The following is a 16,575-nucleotide window of genomic DNA, read 5'->3' on the forward strand; positions in this document are numbered from 1 at the left end:
CTTTCTAGGAAACCAATCAAAGCTGTATTATTATGGTTATGCACTGAGTAAATATTAACGTTTAAATTTAAATAGTATATGTGTGTGCACAGTTATATAGACATAATATCTTTGCTTTTCCTCTACAGAACTGTTGCCCAGTTGCCAGCAGTTGAATTGTCAGTATAAATGTGCCATGGTCAGAAATAGTACAATGTGTTACTGTGAGGATGGATTTGAAATAAAAGAAGATGGAAGAAGCTGTAAAGGTAATTATGACATGTAATTCTACTCAATTTTATTTTAACAGAGGCTTAATTAACAGAAATTTAATAAAATATCTTCAAGCACCTACCATGTGTTCCACACAGTGTTTATGTCCACTTTATTTTTTGTCTCTTGAGAGTTAAAAGTTGGCTCTCCCCCAAAAACCACATATAGAAACATTAGATAAGCATTTATACAAATCAATTTTCTTTCCTTTTTTGATTGAAGTGTAGTTGGTTAATAATGCTGTGCCAATCTCTGCTGTACAGCAAAGTGACTCAGTTATACACATACAGACATTGATTTATATATTCTTTTCCATGATGGTTTATCCCAGGAGATTGGATATAGTTCCCTGTGCTGTACAGTAGGACCTTGTTATTTATCCATTCTAAATGTAATAGCTTGCATCTACCAACCCCAAACTCCTAGTCCATCCCTCTCCCTCCTTCCCCCCACCCCCCCCCCCCCCCGGCAACCACAAGTCTGTTCTCTGTGTCTGAGTCTGTCTGTTTCTGTTTTGTAGATAGGTTCATTTGTGCCATATTTTAGATTCCACATATAAGTGATATCATATGGTTACAAATCAATTTTCAATTCATATTGCAGTAATGACAGACATGGGACATGTCAACAATGGGATGTGTTTTGGTCAGTCACTAAAACTTTGGATTTAATTATTTTAACCTCCTAAATAGTTTATGTCTGTTATATAGCTGCAGTGTAGTAGACATTTGTTATCTACTAAGTTAATAATAGTCATGTAATATTCTTTACAGCTTTTACATTGGTAATTCTGGTGATTGATATTTGACCAATGCAATAATGATGAATATAAAATATTTATTTTTTAATGTCCTAATTTTTGTTTTTGTGAACGTTCTACACCAGATGACTCTACTCTGCCATACTGAACTATTTTAGGTTATTTCTTCATTATGATGAATCCAAATATATATACATATACATAATATTATATGTTTGTGTATATATATATGAGATATATCCACAATATAAACAATACATTATTTTATATGGTATTTAGAATCTATATATAGAAAACATTGAATATAGAATCTGTGTATAAAATTGAGGAATATCTGTGTTACCAGCACCACTAATAAACAGAATATTTTCCAAAGAAATTGGTACTTTGCTGATTACTTTAACCCTTTGCTTTAATATTATAACTTTTACCTTAAAAATAGAATCTTAAAGTTGAAAAAATCCTCAGAGAATATTTTTTTAAATCCTCATGACAAAAGTGAGAAAAGTGAGACCCTGAAAAATTAAGTGACTTAGTTAAGTCTGCACATCTTTTTAGTAAAAGACTTGGGACTAAAACACAGATCTCCAGAGCCCACTTATTCTTATCCTAGAGAGGCTCATTGGTTTATAATATACATTGGGCTTAAATTTTCAGTTTGTGTTTTTTTCATTTTCTGCATAATACAAATATTATAAAAACATGTATTATTAAATGTTTATCAGACCCAAAGACTACATAATCTGACTATAGGGGGACCAAACTGGTATATTTTATTTGACTGACATTATTCTTAAACCAACATTTGAAAATCAGAAGGTTGCACACAGAAGTTCAGACTTTATGAAAAAACTCAGATTTGTCAACACTAGACCCCTTACAATCACAGAGTCTGCCAGATATAAGTAGTACCTCTGGACATGCACGCAATTTCAAGTTCAAAACAACACCTGCTATTCACACAAGGTAGGCCAATATACTTACCTGTATCCTTTTCATTCTTTTGCTATACCTCACTCCTATAGGTGTCAGGATTTTCAGCTCCTTTTACATGAATCTCTTTCTCCTGAATCTCTCTTTTAAATCTGTAAAAATCATCATAATCACTTTCTTCTGTTGAATATTAGTAAGCAAATACACAGCAATTTTTATGGAAGTTCACCAATAGAAGAGATTTTTTTACTTTCTCTGCACTCCTGGATGGCCAGGTCTGAGCATCATTTACGCTTTCCTGAAGGAATTTCCAGGATATTCTCTGTCCTTAAAGGAAGAAAGAAGATAGTGCTACAAGTGATGACATGCCTGTTTCTTTGCAGCCAATTTTGTGGAGTTACATCAATGTCAGAACAGTGCATTCTGACTGAGGAGAAAGAACAAAAGAAATCATTATTCATATTGCTTTCCTGTGTAGCATAATCACATATCAGAAAAACTAAAATAGGAACCAATAATAGTAAAGTTGAAAAAAATCGGTGAAAATATTATAGATACGAATCATCATTTCTGCCACTAGGGGCTGGACTTCATCAAATTCAAGATTTAATTTCACATTATCACTGTGGACTTCACTCCAAATACTATTCTTCCTATCCCCAAAGCTACTTACTTCAAACAGACTGTCTATAAATGCAGGCTATTACACGAAGCTAAAAAAAATCGGAGAGGAATGCAAATAAATGTCATACAAATGCATAGTTTCCCAATTTAAATGGTTCCTTGGCTACTTAGCCATCTTTTGCTTTTCCTTAGTCAACTCCTTTCTTAGGTTGGGGGGTCAGAGGATGGGGTTGAGAGTTCCCACCCTCTAAGTCACCTGTTTGATCTTTTTGGAGACCAGTCCCATTCTGAGAATATCTAGTAGCCCCACCCTGAGTCACTTCATTAGCATAGACTCTAGTGTATTTCACAGGGCTCCTTAGAAATAACAAAAGATACTCCTATAGCTCAGAAAATTACAAGGTAACTGAACTCTGTGTCAGAAACAGAGGATAAAGACCAAATATATATTCTTATTATACCCAAGCAGTTTAATCCGCTTAACATCCTTCAGAGGAGGCTCATGGACTCCTCTCTCTTGCCGGCCTTTTTCATATTGGTATCCTAAAGTATTTTTCTATAGCTAAGCTTTCCCGACTTTCCCTTTCTCTCTGTGGGATCTAACCCTCTCCTATTTTTTTAATCTAATATCCATATGCTATTGACTCTGAAATACTCCAGGACCGATCTCACCTTATATTATTGGTTCCATATTTCCAACTACTTATTAAATGTTTACTCAAGGATGCTCTACAGATACCTCAAATTTAACACATCCAAATCAAACTCATTTTTTCCTCCCATGATACCTCCACTGTAATCTACACTTCTTATAAAATTAGACCACCATTCACTTCTATCATATCCAGTCAAACTTCATGTTATCTGTTCTATTTCTTAAACATTTGAGTCCATTCCCTCTGCTCCATTCCCACTGCTACTGTCATTGTTCAAAATATTATGACTTCAAAATACAATTTCTTGTGTGAAATTAGCACATAGCTAATTTTCCAGGTTCTCTTCTCTATATTCACCAATCCATTTATCGTGACTTTGTTTAGTTTTAAAATACAAAGTTGATCATAAAGCTCATCTAATTAATGCTTTCCAGTGCCTATGTATAATGTACAGCACTTTAGTTTAGCATACAAATAACTTCATTATCCCATCCCAAAACGATTTTCCCAATAGCATCTCTTACCATTTCCTCTTATACACCCTTACTCCACCTGACTCCTTATACTTCTTTGAAATCCCTACTGTGTCGTCCCAATGGCTTTTCACATGCTGTTTTGTTTAACTGGAACACCTCTTTCCATCTGATCCCTTTTTATTTAGTCCGAGGAAATCTAAATCATCCTTTAAACTCAGCTCAATATGCAGCCTTCACATTTTCCCTTAAATTCCAAGCAGGTTCATTTACTTCTCTGTGTTTCTATTATAACTAGAGTATGACTCTATTATAAGGAAATGCATAGAAATGAAATTCTATATCACTAGACTTGTTTCACCTAGAGGTTGAAATCATGTTTTATAAATTTTGGTTTCTTCAGGAATTCATATAGTGCTTGGTACACAGGACAGACTGAATACACATTTGTCTAAATTATTAGCTGGCAGAGTTTTTTTTTTTTTTTTTTTTAATTTGCCCGGTTGGTTAAGAATCATTAAGTACCTGCTGCTTACAGAGACTTGAACAAGGTGCTGGAGGAAAAAAGTATTGCTAGTGGAAGTAGGGAAAGAATAGGAGGAGGGCCATAGATATTAAAATAAAAATTAATTAAGATAAAATTTCTGCTTGTGACAAGTACTTAATAGTTTCCTCCTTTTGATTTAGTGAGGGTGGTTTACATTGCTTAGCTCAGAACTTTTATTTAATCTGTTCATTGAAAATCGTGTTGCCAGTCTAATTCTTTGTCAAAATCCTGAAAAAGCCAGTGTCGTAAACACTAGAACTCTTCAGCAAATATTCATTGGAGTGCATTTTATACCTTTGCACAAATATCCAAGGACTTTTAGCCTACGCATCAAAAATGCAAATAAATTATCTTTTAAAGTAAAAGATTTGGTGTTAAGCTTGATCTTGTATCTCCGTAACTATTAAAACAACACTGAATTTTATGTTCAGTTAGTGTGGTTTTGAAAAGATGTATTGGAGTCGGCTCTTTCTCGCTTTTTTTTAATAGCCTACTTCCAAAGTTTGGAAAAAATGTTTTCTTCAGGGAGAAAAAAAATACCCAACAATAAATCTGCTTAGAAATGATGTTAATTTACCTTTTAGATCAAGATGAATGTGCTGTTTACGGTACATGCAGCCAGACCTGCATAAATACATATGGATCCTATGCTTGTAGTTGTGTGGAGGGCTACATAATGCAGCCAGACAACAGATCCTGCAAAGCCAAAACCGGTAAGTTATCTAATTTTTTTTTTTTTTTTTTTTTGCGGTACGCGGGCCTCTCACTGTTGTGGCCTCTCCCGTTGTGGAGCACAGGCTCCGGACGCGCAGGCTCAGCGGCCATGGCTCACGGGCCCAGCCGCTCCGTGGCATGTGGGATCTTCCCAGACCGGGGCACGAACCCGTGTCCCCTGCATCGGCAGACGGACTCTCAACCACTGAGCCACCAGGGAAGCCCAAGTTATCTAATTTTTGGTCCTTCCAGAATTTATTTCCTACTTGCAGTTCTTTTCATTAGAAATGTATATAGTAGAGCAATATGGACTTTGAAGAAATAGATTTTTTTTCTTCATTTTAAGGAAATGATCCATCCTTAGAAAGCCAGAGAAGTTCTTTTAGTTGTCACTGATCACTACAAAACTCCTTCCATTACAGGAAGTTTCTAATGAACAAAAACCTGTTCAAAAGGAATGGATTAATTGATTTGAATTACCCATCTCTCTCCTGGACTGTATAACAGATTCCTCACTGGTTTCTGTGAGCCTCTGCTTTCCCTCTAAAATTCATATTTCACGTAATAGTTAATCTGCTAGAATATAAACCAAACCATGTTGTTATTTTGCTTAAAATCTCCTGACAGTTTTCCCTCCTGTTGAGAATAAAACCCAAACTTCTCACAGGGCCTCTAAGGGCTAATGGACTAGTACCATTTACCTTTCCGTCTCATCTCTCCTTCTCCTTTTATCACACCCCAGCCATACTGATTTCCTTTCCCTTCAGCCACTTTGCTCTTGAGGTCTTTTCACTTGCTGTTTGATCTGCCTGCAATGCTTTTCTCTTTGATAGTCACATTCTTATCATTCAAGTCTTGGCTAGAATGTCAACATTCAGAATGACCTTCTCTGACCATTCTATTTAAGGGTGTGTACTCTCTCCATCACAATCTTATTTCCCAACTATACTTATTATTCATACCTATTCTATCACTACATGACTTTTTAGTTTTCTTTATAGCACTGCCATTTGAAATGAACATATTTATGTATCTGTTTATCATCAGATTTACCCAGAATAATATAATCATTATGAAAGTACAGAACTTGTCAGTTTCATTTGCTGTTATATACTCAGTTCTGACCATTGCCTGGAACATATAGGTACTCAGTGAATATTTGTGGAAGGAAGGGAGAGATTGAGGGAAGGAAGGAGGGAGGGAGGGAGGAAGGAAGGAGGGAAGGAAGGAGGGAGGGAGGGAGGAAGGAAGGAAGGAAGGAAGGAAAAAGAAGGAATTAACTTTTCTTTCTAATTAAGATTACTACAATGAGTGTTCTCCTCTTAAGTATTTGAATTTCATTTTCAAAACTGCCTTCCCTTTACCTCTTATCTGTAAATAAAGCCTACTGTTTCTACATAGTGTGCCGTCTTAGTACACCCTCAGTAAATATTGTTGATTTGCCAATGAAATAGCCTTGAGGTGCTAGTAATGATAGAATAACACTAATTTTTTGTTGTGTGTGTGTGTATGTGTGTGCGCGAACTGAATTAGCTTGGGAATAATATAGGAAGATATTACACATGGTATTCCATCTGGCATCTTCTCACTTCCTCCAAATCTCGTTTCATTTCCTGCATTTTCAAATTATGAAGTTTTGATAAATTAGTGAATGTCCCCTACTCCCTTTTATTAGCAATTGGAAAATTAGGCATGGGATGGGATTCTCTTTCCTGAAACCAAATTGAGCAAAGCATTGGATTTGCTCTGCGAGCTGCTGCTGTTTCCCTTTGCATCGTAACTTCATGTTATAATTTCAACTATTTCTCTGAGATAGTATGTTTAATTATTTACAAAACGTATTTGTATAGAAAATTACCAAGAAAGGAACTCTTTTACTTCTTAGTTTATTTTTTTTCAATTGCTGACTTGGTTTATGAAGCCCTATTTATTTTTCAGGGGCAATCCTCTAGAAAAATTAGGTCAAGTTATCTGTTCCTCTTTTTTTCCACCACTGAGAGTTCTGATTTAATATATCAACGGATTAAAGAAGTGGAAGGCTTTTTCTTTGCAGTTTCTTCTATTGATCCACACAATATTGCTGTGAATACACAGGGAGAGTGTAATGTAATAAACCCTATACAGAGAAGCACTTCCTCTCTTTCTACACAGAAGCGTTTCTGACAAAAAGAGAATGTAGTCAAAGAGGGATGGTACATGATATAGTGCTGCATCTTTGAATGTAGTTAGAGGGATGGTACATGATTTGATGACTCTAGCATTGATAATGGAATACATATGTAAATGCCTTCACCTCTAGTGGCTGGCTTGATGACTGTTGGCGTACATAGTTAGAACAATACACAGTTTTCATGGGAACGTTCCTGTGGTTTGTAGTTCTAGGAAAATCAGTAATATGGTAAATGAGTACAAGTCTGTAACATATACTGACTAGTTCTAAAGGTCACATGGATATTTGAACAATGCATTTGTATAATTCAAAAAAACCGATCAGTTTTGCTTTAGTTTTCTCATATTTGTAACAAATGTACAGGAGAATTTTTTGCTTCCATTAGATTAAATGTATTAAAATTCCATTTAATACATCAGCTTTAAATGTTTCTGTGGCAATTTTATTTACTATGGTATTGCTGTGACTGAAGGGTGCTAGGAAAAAGTTATAAAGTAAACCCCATTTGTCTTCAGGCTTTGACTTTCCTCTTTTCCATTACCTGCTGCTTAGATTAGCACCTCTTTTTTTCTTCCTTTAAAATTTTACCCTACTGGATTCTGGAACCTGACTTTCCCTCCAAGTAAAGCCAGAGTTCAAGGGATTCCAGAAGCTGGGATTGTGTGAAATTAGGGAAAGGTTAGAATGGGCTGACCCCAAACAGTAGATGTTTGTAAAAGATCCCTAGACTTTAGACAGAAAATGCAACATAAATATATCAGACCCAGAGGATACAGTGGACAGCTAGAACTGCACACAAGAGGAAAGTTCTACAAAGACCTTACTAGATAATAGATGGGAAAATAAAAGTTCCTAGGAAAGGTAGCCTTTTATGTGAAGGCAGAGGGTGGTAGAGTCAGTTGGCTGGGAAGCTGCTTCTAAGGTGATGAACTAGTTCAGCACAAAATAATATCATGGGGCTTCCCTGGAGGCGCAGTGGTTGAGAGTCCACCTGCCGATGCAGGGGACGCAGGTTCGTGCCCTGGTCCGGGAAGATCCCACATGCCGCGGAGCGGCTGGGCCCGTGAGCCATGGCCGCTGAGCCTGCGCGTCCGGAGCCTGTGCTCCGCAACGGGAGAGGCCACAGCAGTGAGAGGCCTGCGTACCACAAAAAATAATAATAATAAAATCATGGTCGCTCCCCAACTAGTCACCTCAAAGCTTGCCTGTGGGATCTTATTTTCAATGTGACAATTGATAGTAAATAGGAAAATGAATTTAAGTTAATTGATTATCCCTCTTTTGTAGTATAATGACCAAATCCAAGTAAAATTCATAAGCCCTAAGAGCACCTTTAAGAAATACCTCTAGTAGGGGGAGGGGATTTTAGGCCCTGTGGCAGTTGGGAGAAAAGATTAATGTTAGGCAGGAGGCCTTTTCATTCTTGATAATTCATGTAGTACAGACAAATTCTTTTCTTTTCTACACTGAGTAAGATTTTCCCCTGACTACTGAAATATAGAATCAAGTGTTTCAAAGTTGGGAAAATTTCAAAGGTAATCTAGTCCTATCCGTGTGACATCAAAATAGGTGATTTCCAAATGGAAGAAAATCTACAGAACTCTCAGTGTATGTAAAAAAAAAAAATAATAACTTCATGCATACTTGATATTACTGGGTAGTAGGAAGCATGCTAGAATGTGAATGTCATGATGGATTGTTCATAACTTTGGAATGGGACACACGTTAAAAACTAGTCATTTTTGAATTAAATGTTAGGACTTGTCATTTGAAAAAAGATGGTTTAAAGTAACTGTCAAGCATCTATAGGAATCCAGTAAAGCATCCTGTATATTTTTACATTTTTCAAAATTAGAGTTCTAATAATGACATCAAATCTGAAAATGAAAAGTGTTTTTGTTTGTTTTTTAATTTAGCTTACTTTCTTTTAACTGATTTAGACTGATTTTGTTATAGAAGTATGTGTTAAATGGGGGCACCCAGGATTGACAGGGGACTCATGCAGAACCTGTGAGAGTGAAAATAATAGCTAAGGGTGTTTAATTTATGAACTGTTGGCAATTTTGAATGAACTAATAAATTCAGGCTCCTTGGACTATGCTTTTCAGTGTCCTAACCACTTGCTTAAGGCAGGCATTTACCCCAGCATTCAGTTCTATGGAACCTATAAGCCTCTATTGATTTCATCAAAGCAGTAGCAAAATAAAGAGCACTAAATAATTCTATGCTCATCATCGTTGAGTCACCACATTAAATGGTACTATATGAGAGAGAGTACACCTTTTTGCCACAGAACAACCAGAGTAATGAGAGAAGAGAGTCCATTAAATAACTTTGAGATTCTGTTACAGCTTATGCTTTGCTGTTCACTGATTTGGGCGAGGGTGAGGGGAGACTTTTTAGGCGATGGAACTCTTAGCTATAAGAAATACAAATTATAATCCCTGTGTAATCCATAGAAGCACACCTCCAAACAGTGTTAGAGAGTGTTTTCATAATACTTTCTTTGCTGCAATTTAAAGAAAGAAGGAAGGAAAGAAAGAAAAAGAGAAAGATAGAGAAATAAAACAAAAAATAACTTCCTATGGCTCCTACTTCTAATCTCTATTATCATCTACTAATAAATAGTTTAAAATGTCCTTTTGGAAGGTTGGAGGAATCATCCATGGTTTTCTGTCAAGGCTGGCTCTGCTCATGGGGAGAACAGAATAGGCTGGTACTTGTATAAAAAGGGACAAGCCTGGGAATTAAAAAAAAAAAAAAAAAAAAAAAAGGAAGAGCCCCTGCTCAGAGTATCATACTAATCAGCACTTGTGATGCTTGGAATTCAGTTATTAAAATATAATTGCCTTTTTTTTCTTTCTAAAAGAAACACCCCATATTAAAATTTAAGTGTTCGTAGGAAGAGTAACATATTAAGTCTTAGTGACCTTGATAACTTAAGAAACTATGGATCGGATCTGTTTCAGTCTACCATCTGGCTAAGAATGGCTTCCCACAGAATGATATGTGATCATGTCTTGACAACGTGAAGATTCACTATTTAGAGTTTTTACTCTTTTTAGATAGTCCAAAGGTCTAGTTCCTGCACAGTTTGTCATTCCATTGAGGCATAACTGTGAATGACACTTGATGACGTGATGGTGTATGAGAAGCTCTGAGCTAGGAGCAAGCCTAGTAGACCAGCACCAGAATAGAAATCCAGATTTGTCATTTTTTACTCAGTCACATATGCATGGAGGAAATGATGTACACTAAGGTAAGTGGTAAGTGACAGAGAAGTAGCTCAGTGCCTGGAACAGAGTATGTGCTGGGTAAATGCTTGTTGGATGCTGCAAGCAATTTCCTAAACATTCAGGAAGCAGAATAAGGGTATTGGGATATTGAGGATCAAAAAAAGGAAAGTCAAAAGGCTGCAAGAGATTCGAAGGGTAATGGTTGTTTTTTGGGGTTTTTTGGTTTGTTTTGTTTTTGCCAGTTTCATCATGTTATTTAGGGTTCAAGCTGCCTTTGCTGCAGTAGAGGCATCAAAATTGGCTGGGGAGCTCTGCATAATCTCCATAAATGTGCTCCCTCAACCAGTCCCTCCTCAGACAGACATGCAGTCCGAGTGCATGTTTGCTGTGCAAATATAGCTGGAGAATAAGCGACACCACCTGCAATCAGGCAGTATATCCTAAGCCTCTGTTCTGTACAAATACTAGAGCTTCACAACTCCCTTTGATAACGTGGCCTGGCCATTGAAAGTATTTTTCTATTTTTTAGAGTACTCCTACCCTATATCTTCTCTGGCCCTTTGCTCAGTTGGAATTCACATTCCGTGACAGGACAGGGCAAGGATTTCTAATGGAATTTCCATTACCCAAATTAAGCATCACACTTTTTTTTCTACCCACACAACTGTTAATGAGTTTGCCAGTATTGAGGTATAAAACTCCTCATGAATATTCTATGTCTGTTTTTGCTGGGTTTTAAAATTTTTCTTTTTAAGTTTTTGATTTTTTGTTTCCTGGAGGACATCAGTTTCACAGTCTAACACCTTTCTCGATATCTTAAATCTTTTTTCCAGCAACAAATTTGCAAGATTGATAACAGTCTTACCTGTCATGTGTTTTACGTGTCATGACACCTTTGATTTACCCATAGTCTAAAAAAATATTAGACACAGAAAAAATACATGTCTTCCATTTTCTTTACCACTTAACATCTTAGCTGCAGTCTAGCTGCAGATGTCTTTATTTGGATATTAAGAATTACATGGCTATGTATGACTGATTCACTTTGTTATAAAGCAGAAACTAACACACCATTGTAAAGCAATTATACCCCAATAAAGATGTAAAAAAAAAAAAAAAAAACTACAATGAGATATCATCTCACACCAGTCAGAATGGCCATCATCAAAAAATCTAGAAACAATAAATGCTGGAGAGGGTGTGGAGAAAAGGGAACACTCTTGCACTGCTGGTTGGAATGTAAATTGATACAGCCACTATGGAAAACAGTATGGAGGTTCCTTAAAAAACTACAAATAGAACTACCATATGACCCAGCAATCCCACTACTGGGCATATACCCTGAGAAAACCATAATTCAAAAAGAGTTATGTTCCAAAATGTTCATTAAAATAGTCAGGACATGGAAGCAACCTAATTGTCCATCATTGGAAGAATGGATAAAGAAGATGTGGCACATATATACAATGGAATATTACTCAGCTGTAGAAAGAAATGAAATTGAGTTATTTGTAGTGAGGTGGATGGACCTAGAGTCCGTCATACAGAGTGAAGTAAGTCAGAAAGAGAAAAACAAATACCGTATGCTAACACATATATATGGAATCTAAGGAAAAATTTTAAAAAGTTCATGAAGAACCTATGGATAAGACGGAAATAAAGGCACAGACCTACTAGAGAATTGACTTGAGGATATGGGGAGGGGGAAGGGTAAGCTGTGACAAAGTGAGAGAGTTGCATGAACATATATACATTACCAAATATAAAATAGATATTTAGTGGGAAGCAGCCGCATAGCACAGGGAGATCAGCTCTGTGCTTTGTGACCACCTAGAGGGGTGGGATAGGGAGGGTGGGAGGGAGGGAGACGCAAGAGGGAAGAGATATGGGAACATATGTAGATGTATAACTGATTCACTTTGTTATAAAGCAGAAACTAACACACCATTGTAAAGCAATTATTCTTCAATAAAGATGTTAAAAAAAAAAAAAGAATTACATGGCGACATTTATGGGCTCTAGATTTGACAATCAGTAAATTTTGTTTTCACAAATGATACAATATATAAGTACAAATTTCTATCATTGTATTTTTTTATAGAATAGCTATTGATTGAACTAATATTTAAATCCTCAATATAAAATATATAATAGATCATGTCATGTTCTACAGTTAACTTCCTTTCTTTGTCTTAAAATTGGACAAATATAATGAAAAACAAAAAGAAATGAGGCACATTTAAATTCATAGAAATTACAAATGGTTTAAGATTACACATGGATGTATAATTTTTCTATTGTTTTGTTTGAGAAAAGTGTAAGTATAGTGCTATTGAAATCCTCAGAAAACCTAAGCTTAAAACCTGACAGAAAAAAAATTTTTTCTAATAAGGGAAATTTGTTTTTCAGAGAGTTTTCAAGGCATCCCCTGTATCAGTTGCAGTCAACAATGTAATAAGAGCAGTTAGAGAATGTCTCTTGAGCACTCTTCCCCCAGAGTTCATATTTGCCCTTGACTTTGATAACAAATATTCTGCATATTCTCCCTAGTTAAGCTGTTTAACGTCATTTTAGTCCTGAGAAGAAAAAATCCATTGTATTGAATGCATTTTTAAATGTGTGTGAGCATTTCTTCTTCGCACTAGGACTCACACAGCCTCCATCTTTGCTTTCCATGAAAAATAATACTTGCCAAGTTATTAGACAAATTATATCTTAACAGACTTTAGAGGTTTAGAACATACCATCAAATTACAAGGGATATATATCTAGTAAAGTAGCTAAAAGTTTGGTAGATAATCACCATTGAGTATTTAGAACTAGTCTTTTTTTAATAGCAAAGTAGAAAATTGTGATCTTAAATACAGGTTATCTATTTACATCTGTTGGCAGCCCTGTCAGAAAACAGTGAAATAGATTAAATGACCTTCCCCTTTTCCACCTCTAGATAATGAATTTTCAGATGTCTACCTCCTTCCTCTTTATTCTAAGATGATGGTCTTGTTTCATATTCCCCTGAGAAAACAGAAGCAGTCAAAAGAGAACTTTCTCATCCTGAACTACATCTACCAATCTATCTGAATCTAGAGCTAATCACTTCATCCTTCTCTTATTTGAATTGAAGAACAAACTGACTTTGATCCTATCTAAGGCCAATCCCAGCCTCTGTGCATCAGTATTACCTTCTCTCACCTGTACAAGAGTTAGACTCAGACAGTTGTCTTCTTTATTCCTTGAATCATCAAGATATTCTTTTCTCCTGGATCATTTCCATCAGTATACAAGGATGTAGTAAAGGGGCTGCAAAACAACCTCCTTTTAAACTGTATTTCTCTCCAGCTACCACTCCATTTTTCTTTTCCCGTTATAGAAAAACTCAGTGTGTTGTCTCTTTCTCTATTTTCTCCTCCTCCTTCAGTGGGTCTTACCTTCTTATCACTTACTTAAACCTCTGTTGTCAAGGTTACCAGTGACCTCTAGTTGCTTAATTACTCAATTATCAGTCCTTAGCACACAACTGATCCTGTCTCCTTCTTGAATACTTTCCCTTTTAAAGAGTGTATTCTTGGAGTTCTCCTCTTACCTTACTGGGCATTTTTTTCCCCCTCAGTTTATTTTGCTGCATAATCCTCATTTTGTCAGTATTTTCAGCATGACTCAGTGTTCAGTCCTTTGGACATCTTCTCTTCTTTTATTGATTTCCTAAGTGCTCTCATCCTGTATCATGACTTTAAAAACACATCCTCTTCCATGGTTTTATTAAACATCTAGAGACTGAGACTTGCCAGTTTTTACCACCAGCCCTGAGCGCTTTGTTGAACACCAGATTCACTTGAATATTGAGATCCAACTTACCATCTCCATTTGGAAATTTAATGGAAATATCACTCTATGTGTCCCAAGCTCTTGATTCTCTCCCCTAATAATGCTTTCTCCAGTGATGGCCATCTTGGTTAATGTGACCCCATTCACCCAATTGTCCAAGCCAAAATACTGGAGTCTCCCTTGACTCCATTCTTTCTCTCAAACCCTTTGTTTCAAACTTTTAAATATGTTCTGAATTGTACTACTTTCTCTAAAGAACAGCCTGCATCCACGTTCCTACCAATGCTTTACCTTTCTTCATAGAATTTAACACTGCCAAAAAAATATTAAATAGTATTGGTTTACCTGCTTATTGACTTTTTCCTCCACTAAAATGTAAGCTCTACAAAAACAAAAAATTTTATTAGTTTCATTCACTGCTGTATCTCTAGCATCTAGATGAATGCGTGGCGGAAGCTAGTCATGCTCAATAAATCTTTGTTAAATGTATAAATAAATATGCAAACACTGAGACAGTATTTTCTTTTTAGGAGACAAAAGTGGTTTTTTAAAGGACCCATGCTTTCAAACTGGAAATATTTTTAAAGCAATTTTTTTAATGTTGTTTTTTATTGTGGTAAAAGTCACATAATATAAAACATAGTATTTTAACCATATTTAACTGTACAGTTCCGTGGCACTAAGTACATTCACATTGTTGTGCAACTCTCACCATCATGCATCCCCCCAATTTTTCACCTTTCTAAACTGAAACTCTGTCCCCATTAAACACTAACTCCGCATTCCCCCTCCGCACCCCTGCACCCCCCAGCCCATGGCATCTACCGGTATACTTTCTGACTCTGTGAATTTGACTATTCTAGGTACCTAGTATAAGTGTAAAGCAATTTTTAAATGAGCCAATATCTATTACTTATTAAATTCAATCATTACCAATTTATAAATTAAAGGGACATGTCTGAATTGGGAAAAATGTGCTTCTATAGCTAAAGAAGTTTCTGTTTGCCACAATGAGAAAGGTGATTAGGAGATTCAAAAGTAGCCATAGGCCACCTCTCAGTAACTAATGCAAATTGACCATCCCTGGACTATCTGCTAATTTTAATATTAATTCAGTAACCTAAAATTTGAATGAATCATACTCTGAGATTTTGAGATTTACCAAAATAACCCTTCAATTTAATTAAATTTATACTTTAATTAATTAAATTCAGTATAATTAAGTTTATTTCATTTTCCTGATTAAAAATCACAATGCATTATTTTTGTCATTTTATTGAAATACACTATCATTATTTATTTTTTTGAAATACACTATCATTCTTAAACTTAAAAAATCAGTAAAATATCTTTAAAAACATTGGCAAATCCATATTCAAACAGCCCTTTATGTGTCATTCATTTATTGACCACTTACCATGTGCCAAGTAAGACCTTCTAGTTAGTAGGGGAAATATAATACTTCCTTGATCTGGTGGATCAACTCTTTAAGAAACAGGAAAATTGTGAGAGCTACTGATTTGCAAAATGAGAACCTCTTTTAGTGTGTGTGTGTGTGTGTGTGTGTGTGTGTGTGTGGCACGATGTTATCGGCTTTAATTGTTCAGAAAATGTTCCTTATTCCTGCGAAACAACATATTTCATTGCTTCTCAGTCATCACATTTCACATTGAAATATCCTCTAAATGAATGTAGCGGTATTTCACTATTAACATCCAAATAACAAAAAGGTTACATTGTTTTAAAGTCTGTAATTCAGGTTGATCAGTAGTTTACCTGAGTGAGTTTTCACAATGCCCAAGACAAGATTACAAAAGACAACACTGACCTAATATGCCAGCACTAAACCCATCATCTTCTCATAAAACCGACTCTGCTTTTTTTCCTGTTCCTCCCTGTCACCCAAATCTCAAATTTCCACAGAATCTTTGACCCCATGCCCCTTATTATCTACATAAAACAGTCTCTACAGTTTAAAACTTCGACTTTATTACATCACCCCATCTCTGTGTAGGAACACAACACCACCCATTTTAGGTTCTTCTACCTATTTTCTGAGAAATTAAAATAGCATTTCCCTGTTCAGTAATCCAGATATTCAAAACCTGTGTCTATATAAGTTTTGTTTTTTTACTAATAACCTTGGATTACCTTCTTTATAATTAAAAAGATAAATACCTTTCTTGATTTATATGTGTGAAATTTAATGTGTTCCTGAACCTCTGTGGATTCTCTGGGGCTTACATTTCTCCACTGGCCCCTGCTTCCAATAGAAATGTCGGCACACATGGTCATTTTTTCTTTCTGTATCGCATCAATCTAAAGGAGAACAGAAATACCTTTTCCTTTTTACCTAACTCCTTTCCAAACTCACTCCAGAATAGT

At 35.8% G+C, this 16,575-nt stretch overlaps 1 protein-coding gene across 1 annotated transcript in view; it reads left to right on the plus strand.

Annotated features, from left to right (window-relative positions):
* The window catches only part of LRP1B (LDL receptor related protein 1B), a 1,442,028-nt gene that overhangs the window by 504,455 nt on the left and 920,998 nt on the right, over positions 1-16,575 (plus strand). Inside the window, exons 4-5 of the mRNA XM_060151186.1 lie at positions 129-248; positions 4,830-4,958. Of these exons, the coding sequence (XP_060007169.1) occupies positions 129-248; positions 4,830-4,958 (249 nt within the window). The remainder of the gene's footprint in view (positions 1-128; positions 249-4,829; positions 4,959-16,575) is intronic.

This window comes from Lagenorhynchus albirostris, chromosome 6 (assembly GCF_949774975.1).
Source record: "Lagenorhynchus albirostris chromosome 6, mLagAlb1.1, whole genome shotgun sequence".
NCBI classification, from domain to species: domain Eukaryota; kingdom Metazoa; phylum Chordata; class Mammalia; order Artiodactyla; family Delphinidae; genus Lagenorhynchus; species Lagenorhynchus albirostris.